This window comes from Cyclopterus lumpus, chromosome 8 (genome assembly GCF_009769545.1).
Source record: "Cyclopterus lumpus isolate fCycLum1 chromosome 8, fCycLum1.pri, whole genome shotgun sequence".
NCBI lineage: Eukaryota > Metazoa > Chordata > Actinopteri > Perciformes > Cyclopteridae > Cyclopterus > Cyclopterus lumpus.
In genome coordinates, this window is record NC_046973.1 from 19,738,204 (window position 1) to 19,747,644 (window position 9,441).

General features: G+C 42.9%; 1 protein-coding gene across 1 annotated transcript; it reads left to right on the forward strand.

The window, feature by feature from the left end:
• Window positions 1-4,232: 4,232 nt before the first annotated feature.
• LOC117735240 (transcription factor Sox-9-like) lies at window positions 4,233-8,188 on the forward strand. The gene is made up of 3 exons (XM_034539749.1): window positions 4,233-5,005; window positions 5,396-5,643; window positions 5,891-8,188. Exons 1-3 carry the CDS (start codon window positions 4,578-4,580, stop codon window positions 6,670-6,672), a joined length of 1,458 nt encoding a protein of 485 aa, XP_034395640.1. The 5' UTR covers window positions 4,233-4,577; the 3' UTR covers window positions 6,673-8,188.
• Window positions 8,189-9,441: the final 1,253 nt, after the last annotated feature.

The window sequence follows — 9,441 nt, forward strand, 5'->3', positions numbered from 1 at the left end:
CAAGATTTTACGAGAAGAGTTGCTAACTATATTCTAAAGCATAAAAAGGACATTATTGATCTTGTAAATGGTGAGAAAAAACAATCTCAACTTAAAGGTCAACTCACTAGCTCTATCTGGAGTCTTCCTCAGCAAACAGACTTTTCTCAAACCAGGTTTTTCTTTCTTTGCTTCCGGAAAGAAATGCGGTTGAAATTTACGTGAGAAGCTAGAAAAAAAAAAGAGAGAAAGTCAGAATAATGAGTCAAGTCAACTTTTTAAAAAATTGTCTCTTTTTCCTCAGAAAAGACTCTGAGAATGAGCCATTGTTATTCGGACATAATTGCAGGTCAGGCTCTATTATTTGAAATGCTGGAAAGTGACCTGGAGAGATCCTGCTGTGCTTTTATAGCATTTCATTGTCATTTGAACTTACTCAGAGGTCACTTCACCTGAAGGCATGGGGGGGGGGGGGGGGGGGGCTACCACATTGTCACTCAGCAGAGCTCAATATTGGATGTGCTTTTCAAGTGTGCTATTGGAAAGTTCGGACGGTGAATATTTTGGATTTCATGCAAACAGCTCCTCAAGGTTTTAACAAGACAAAAAAAAAAACATCAGAAGAAAAATGTACTTTTTTTTATTTTTTATTGTGTTTTTTTCTCAACGAAGGCTCAATGGTGGCACCTATCCAACGCTGATGATGTTTTTCAAGAACTTTAGGTTCCACTGCTTTCCCAGTGTGTATTTCCTTCCCCTAGATACCCTATCAATGAGTGCCCAAGGTGTTTCAGTTTACTAAAAGCCAGGAGCAGATAAGGCCGAGATTACAGTAGCACTATCTGCAGAGGAGGCGAGAGAAAGGAGAAGATATACAAGAAAGCGTGCAGCAGCAATCATCACACACTGCTGGTCACAGGGGTGAAGGACAGCATTTGTTTCCTAGTTGGACTTCCTTGGTGGCGTAGCTGAGCTATCTCATGTGTTATCTGACCTGATGATGGAGGTGGTCAATTAATTAATAGCACAGTTATCCTTTGCAAAAATGCCCATTAGTCAACAGTTGCCCGTGGCCAAAGTGCCACCAGAGCTTGTCTGAGTGGGCGAGCGTCCAGTTCTGCAACCAAACTGAACTTTTCAAGAATGAACAAACTGCCATTTCGATGAGAACCAAACAGCGGAAGCAGCCCGAAAGCAAAAGTTCAGACAGTTTCGCCGACAGCATTATCTCAGTTCTCCCCGTCGCAGTCTTCTGCCATGTCTGGGGCAGTTGGCGCTGGTTGTGGAAAGTCTCAGACAGGTGTTACGTCTGTTGGGAGCGGCTGAAGCCAACCACCTCTGCCTCTACTGCGTAACCTCTGCCACAGTATTTGTCATCGGTCTTCCAAGCCCTTATGGGTGTCGTGGCAGATCATTTAAACAAAGGAGTTAATGCACTTCTTGCTATTGCTGAAGGTCTAAATGGTGTCAGCAATTTAAAAGTTCTCCACCCAGCCGGATTATTGCTGAATCCCTTTTGAACTAAATGGTTTCATTTGGTTTAAATGATATACTTTCCTGCACGGGGCACTAAATTGAACCTTTGCTTTCATAAAATGAATACAAAATGCATGTATTCCTTCTTCTGAGTCAATTGTTTTTGACCGGACGCTCTTCAAAGGCAACGCACCGACACGCTTTAAGAAGAGAGGCGGGCTGCTCAAACATTTGCAGTGGAATCTGAGAGACCGAGGAGAGGTGGAAGACATGACTTGGCAGTTTACCCCCAGTGTTTGACTCGACATTTTTGACGCCATGGCTCGAAGTCAAGCTGAGAAGTTTCCCAAGACCCGCTCGGCCCGCAGGCGGGTAATTCCGTGTAAGCTGCGAGCCTGGGCCCCCAGAGGATCTGCGTCCCCCCCCTCCCTTATAGTCTGCAGGACACCTCAAACCTTCTGCAGTCGGCACTGTGGGGGCGCGAACACGCCCGGCCACACCTCTGATGCCTCTGTGTTAGCCATCACCGGGTTTCCTCCTCTGCGTGTCGAGACCAGCAATCTCAAATGGCAGCGGTTCAAGCTTAAAAAATTGAAAATGACGACAAGTATTTCCCCTCCGATGAGACGTGGCGTGTCGGTTTGTACAAACTAAAGAAGCAGACTGCCAGTAGAGCTGTTGCTGCATGACGTGAGCTGAAACCCGGAGAGAGATCTCAGAAGTTGAACTTCATTCAGGGAAATAGATCAAGGGTTTCAGCCCGAGCACAGAGAATCAGGTTACTTTCAAATGTTACAAAATCAACATAATCATAAGCATTAACTGCCCGTCAACAGGCACATGAGGCTGTTTTTAATGAACACGTCATGGTCAAAACAGACTGAAAGGCTTTCAGAGGAAACCTTGAACCACTGCCCTCGTAATAGAGAATGTTAATATTCATGTCAACGTGGTTATTCTAGAGAGGCACTGACTATTACCGAAACAAACATATTCCACCACAGATATGTGACACGTTAAAAATGTTATTTAAAATGTGTTGAATAAAAATGACTTTGGAATATGTTCTTTTGTTCATTTTGAAGATGTCCAACAGATTTGAAGTCGTGGACTGTAGCTCACAATCTTATTTTTAATCACCTCTTCGGGGATTAACAGGATCAACGAGCGAATGGATTTGACCAAAAATATTTTACATTTCTATGAGCCACATTCAATGTGTGAGCGTAACGATATTCTTAATGATTACAGATTTACGAAACTAACAAAAGCAGCTTTACTTTCGACCAATTAATTGCTAAACCATGTTTGTGATAAATATAGAAAACTTTTTAAAGTTTTTATGTCAACTCATAACTCACACCAGTCGGATTTGGTTTCTAAAATTGTATACATGGATTATATTGAGTGAACTCTCTCAACAAAGTGTCCTTTGTCCACCGAAAAACAAGTGTTGGAACAAATCCAGCAGAGTAGATTTTAGTGTTGAGACATGTTTGTTTTGATTTTCTTTTTCACAGACTTTATATTTAAATGGTTTGCGTTGACTGAGGAAAACTTCAGACCTATTAAATATTAAATTAGATTTAATATCTTATAAGAATTGACCAAATATCACCAGTAATCAAAATAGTAATATTTAATGTTTCTTTCAAGAAAAATACAAAACAAAAACAACAACAACAACAAAAGTATTTAAGGAAAGACATTATGGATGAAGTGGGAGATACAGCCATTTCACTGATTATTTGCGATAATTCAATTAAATGTATTTTGTATATCCCAAAATCACAGAGGGCTTTACAATCTGTACACATACTAAGTATATGTTTGAAGTCATATGTTATATTTGATCTGTAATCCATAATAAACTGTCTGCTGGAAATAGGAAGGCCTAAAATAAAAATGCTGAAATATGTTTCGTCTCACCCTCTTACTGCGTCAGCCCCTGCACAGTGGTGGGGCTTCCTCTCAAGTTTCTGGACTGCTGTCTCCCCCTATTGGTCAGCGTGGTCACTGCACGCAGCTACACACTCGACTGTCTCCGTGCAGCAAACACAACACGACTGCACGCATTCTTCACAATTAAAGACATGCGATTAAAAACGCCACTGGTTTTTAAAAATGAGAACTGCTCTCATGTATGAATCAACCAAAACGTACTCTAATAACTCACATGTGATACAACTAACTAGTGTGAGTGCATGCATAGAAACCTCGACTCTAAGGTGTTTGGACATTTAGTTGATAAAGCAGATGACTTGTCAATCTGGGGGACGGATATGCAAATGAGGCCACTGTACGTTCAGTAAAATGGAAAATAAAAGAAGACAAAAAAAAGTACAGAACCAAGTATAATAAGGAACTATAAGAGCTGCAAATCCAATGTATGCATACTTAAGAGTACAATTGAGGATTAGACTATTGAGATTGTTGTGTCTGTAATCAAAACAATTTGTTTTAAATATATATATATATTGCTTTTATATCACTGAAATATTAAAAGATGATTGTATTGTGTAGCTATGATTCGCACGTTTTGTTGTGCAATATTTAACTTGTATCTTTTTTTTTTTTGTAATACCTCAAATGTGAATGAAACCAAACATTATGAGGGGAAAAAACACACCTCTTTGCGACTCGAGCTGAGGTTTCGCTGTTGTTGACTGCGCGAGCTCTTCACGGCGGAGTCAGGTTACGTCTCCGCCTCCCCGAAGTTTCCCCCAATCATTTCCTTGCCGTCAAACATAAATCCGGGCTTCGCCTTCTGCGTCTCTAGACTCTTCAGCAACCCTCCAAGAGCAGATACCTCGGCCACATTTCTTCTCCGGTCACAGAGCATCAGAAAGCGACCACTTGCACATGTTCCCCTTCTTCTCTGCGAAGTTGTGAGAACTCGGAAGGATCGTGAAAAACTTTCTTTCTGACATTTTTTTTCTTCTTCTTTGACTTAAAAGGATTCAAGTGTGCCAGTCGAGCTGCGCGCCCTCACAGACTGTCACTGCAGTCTTTTGGGCACAGCTCTTGGATTTAGAAAAGAAGGATTTTCTCCCCTTTTTTTTTTTCTTCTTCTTCTTCTTCTTTTTTTTACTGCGAGAAAAGCTATTCTTTAATTGTTTCGCATGAATCTCCTCGACCCTTACCTGAAGATGACAGAAGAACAGGAGAAGTGTCACTCTGACGCTCCCAGCCCCAGCATGTCCGAGGACTCCGCAGGCTCACCGTGCCCGTCCGGGTCCGGTTCGGACACTGAGAACACCCGGCCGTCCGACAACCACCTCCTCTTGGGTCCAGATTTTAAGAAAGAGGGCGAGGAAGAAAAGTTTCCCGTGTGCATCCGAGACGCGGTGTCTCAGGTGTTGAAGGGCTACGACTGGACTCTGGTGCCCATGCCGGTGCGCGTCAACGGCTCCAGTAAAAGTAAACCTCACGTCAAAAGACCCATGAATGCGTTCATGGTCTGGGCTCAAGCCGCGCGGAGGAAGCTGGCCGACCAATACCCGCATTTGCACAACGCGGAACTCAGCAAAACCCTGGGCAAACTCTGGAGGTAGGTCGGCTTTGCATTCGCAATCACTTGCGCGTCCTCACGCGCCGCTGTGCGCAGCGCACTCTTTCTTCCATAGCATGCGCCACCTGCCCGCTGTTCCACGGAGAGATCCACAATCTTTCTGGGGATTTTGACTCCTTCTCAATTTACTGATGTCTCATTGTGATTGTGTGTGTGTGTTCGAGTAGGTTCCAGTGGTTTAGGTTTAGGATGCACACACTTTTTTTTTAATTTTATTTGAGCTTCTTCTTCTTGATAGTTAATATTCAAACAGTGCCTGCAATAATCCAGTTAATTGCACATCTCCTTAACTAATTAATCGACTGTGTCTCGTGCACGTTGCTCATCGAATGCGTTTTTTTCAACGTACACTTCTGTGATATTTTCCAGATTGCTCAACGAAGCAGAGAAGCGCCCGTTTGTGGAAGAAGCTGAGCGTTTGAGAGTGCAGCACAAAAAGGACCACCCCGACTACAAGTATCAGCCGAGGCGGAGAAAGTCCGTGAAGAACGGGCAAAACGACCCCGAGGACGGCGAGCAAACCCACATCTCTCCGAATGCGATCTTCAAGGCGCTGCAGCAGGCCGACTCTCCAGCGTCGAGTTTGGGCGAGGTGCATTCCCCAGTCGAACATTCAGGTGAGAACACACATGAAGAAGAAAATAATAAAGAATTTTCTGGTATTGTTTTTTCAAACATGACTCGCTGTGGCTGTTAGGGCCTTGAACAGACACCTGTTAATGATTAGTGGTTAATGATTAGTGCTTTACATGTAGATATCTGTCACTATGGTGTCAACAAACTCCTCCTCCTGAAACTCAATTCACCAGTCCCTCATGCAGGTACATTTGATTTCAAGGCTAACTCTGTCTTTCCTCTAACCAGGTCAGTCCCAGGGCCCGCCAACACCCCCAACCACCCCCAAGACTGATCTCCCCTCCAGCAAGGTTGACCTGAAGCGCGAGGGTCGCCCCATACAGGAGGGCACCAGTCGCCAGCTCAACATCGACTTTGGAGCTGTGGACATTGGCGAGCTGAGCAGCGAGGTCATATCCAACATGGGCAGCTTTGATGTCGATGAGTTTGATCAGTACCTGCCACCTCACAGCCATGCTGGAGCGGCCCAGGCTGGCTACCCCAGCAGCTATGGCATCAGCAGCTCCTCGGTCAGCCACGCGGCCAATGCTGGGGCCCACGCCTGGATGTCCAAGCAGCAGCAGCAGCAGCAACAGCAGCAGCAGCAGCACTCTCTGACCACCCTAGGTGGTGGTGGAGGAGGAGGAGAGCAAGGCCAGCAGGGTCAACAGAGAACCACCCAGATCAAGACAGAGCAGCTGAGCCCCAGCCACTACAATGAGCAGCAGGGCTCCCCGCAGCACATCACCTACGGGTCCTTCAACCTGCAGCACTACAGCACCTCCTCTTACCCCTCAATCACAAGAGCACAGTATGACTATTCAGACCATCAGGGTGGTGCCAACTCCTACTACAGCCATGCGGCTGGCCAGGGCTCCGGCCTGTACTCCACCTTCGGCTACATGAGTCCCAGCCAGAGGCCGATGTACACCCCGATCGCCGACACCACCGGGGTGCCCTCTGTGCCGCAGACCCATAGTCCGCAGCAGTGGGAGCAGCAGCCCATTTACACACAGCTCTCCAGGCCTTGAGGAGGCGGCCCTCAGCACTGACTGTACAACACCCATCACTTCCATAGACTTTCTTTTTCCTGCACGGTGGCCTCAGTTCCGCCGTGACACACCCCCCCCTTTCGTCGCCAAACGTAAAAAAAAAAAACACGACTTGGGACTTTTTTTTTTTTTATAGTACTGAAAATATATCTTTGGATTGGCTCACAACAGTGCCTTTTTGTATTGGTTGGAATTGTGATTATATTTTTTTTTAGATTTTAAAGTTTAAAAAAAAAAAAGAAAAGTTAAATCCTCTGTGAGGACATACTGGTTATAAATATTTTAGTATGTACTGTGTATGTGTTTTTGCTCTTGTCGTCATCGTCATCTTCATACTCCGTGTCATCATCACAATTTGAAGGTTTAATTAATCTAAAGTAGCGGGAATGCCGGGTAAAAATACCATCAGTGGCCTTACTTCTTTAAACATCCGTTTACTGACACTGCCGTCTTATATCGCCTACAGCCTACGTTCTGCTTTTGAATTTTTGTACTGTACATATTTTATTGTAATTCCCATGAGATGCAAGAATTGAGCAATGCAAGTTTTGAAATAGATTTACATTTTTGGCCATCATATGACCGTGTCATCAGTGAACTAGTCAGATATTCTACTTCTTGTTCTTTGCTTTAGCTCAAATGATTGTGTTGGAAACGCTATAGCAGGTGCCGTTTAATTCTACTAGGGGCCTTACTGTGTTGCTCGATGTAACTGTGCAACGCTTGCTTTTACGTGGGTACTGCCTTGATACCATTGGTGCCTCCGGAGCCACAGTGGAGGGGCTCCTTCCACTGGCATCGCAATGTTGAAACCACGGCATAGTTCTGACTTCCTGCTATGAGGAGATGCAGGAAGTGACCTTTGACCTGATTCTCGTCAGCAGCCAGCAGGCCTGAGTCTGGCGTGCTTATATCATTCCTACAGCCTCATCCTTTTTTTTTGTTTTGTTTTTCTAACCTTTTTTTCTTAATTTATTCTTTAGCATTAATTTTATTTGAGAATAACTATTTGCAATTATCTTTTTTTAATTCAGCAGCAGCTAACTGAGATGGAAGGTTTTCAGTGAAGTAGTTTGCTGTTATATGTGGTACAAATTTTGTTTATTTATCATTTGTAAATGTTTCCATATTAAAGTGTTTATTCATGATCTAGTTATGTACAAATTACTTATAATTACACAATGAGTCTTTTTCTAAAAACTGGAAGTTTTCTCTTTTTTTTTTTTTTCCTAACAAATTAATTAATGGATATGAAAGCTACGGCTGTTTTTTTTAATTTTTATTTTTGTAAAGAATTTGCTGGAATCAACAGAATACATTTTGGGGGGTTTTTTTCTGGAAAAAAAAAAGTTGTGTTCCTCATTTTATATTCTGTATCATTAGTTCTCATCTTGTCATCTCCTTAATGCAGTTTCCGTAGGTAAACACGGCATTGTCTTAAAAGCTTATCTTTTGTATTATATTGTTTGCAATAAAAACAAAACACTGAGAAATATGCCATCGTCTGGTGCCATTAATCATAAGCGTGCTTTCATACTCTATCGCCTGTGTTGCATTTGTCAGACAACAATCCGTTGAGGTCACTTCTGACACAGAACGCTGAGTTGTAATCACAGACGGTTGCTGTGACCCAGATATTCAGACTTCTGCATTAATCCGACGCCGACCGCAGCAGCTCGGGTACGTTTTCGTCTGACCAACGTGAAATGAAAATGAAAGTCGGTACATGCACGTGGTGAAACTGGGAACGGTGGTTTTACCTCCGGGCTTCTCAGACCATGAGGTCACAGGTCCATTATTACCACAGACTATTGAGAAGACGTATGTCCACACACACCCCCCCCTGCCTGTATACACCACAGCTTAAAGAAACAAACTATACATTGAATATTGTTTATTCATTACTAGCCAAGTAATATAGGAATAGAGCTGACCTTAATAAATCAGTGGCAGTGTAAACACAATCAGGTACGATAGCTTTGTGTTGAAATTTGAGGCACATTCACAGATGACGTCTCTTTCCTCACGTCCACCCGACTGGACCTTTTCTCTGCCACCCACCACTGCACCTCATCTCGATGTGATGACTGGACACTTTGCTTTTTCAAGTTCCCTCAACTTATTGTACAAAAGGCTATATTCTTGCCAATCAATAAAAAAAAAAAAAATGGACAGGTAATTACAGTATGACATTTTTTTATTTTTTATTTCATACCTCGTTGTAACATTTTAGCAACAGTCTGTGTAACTTCCTCTCACAATTTCTTGATGAGAACTACTGAAAAGGGGAACCGGCTTTTAATTTTTGTTATACCAACGTGTAAAAAGGAATAAAGGAAAGACTCCTCGAGCTGTTGTTTATCATAGTGATGGATTTATTAGCTGATTTTAGTGGTCTAAAATGCATAGAATGTGAGTCGAATAACAGTTAACAGTAGGTTTTGAGTTTAAAATGCTAAAAGTAAAGTGTATATTTCTATCATATCATTTATACGATACTATCCTAAGCTGCCAACATGGAGCTCTCTCACATGCTGTGGCGTTTGTTGAGTGGAAAACACTCACAAAACTTTTGGGAATGTGGGTTCGGCTGAAAGGGAAATCTCACTATTTTAACACACAACACCGCACATAATTATCAGAGAGTGTAGCCCACATTTAGAATTGTGATTTAAAGTTGGTCTCCACAATGTATACTTATTGTTTTTGCAGTTAAAACAATAAAATTGCCTCTTTGTGTCTTCTTCA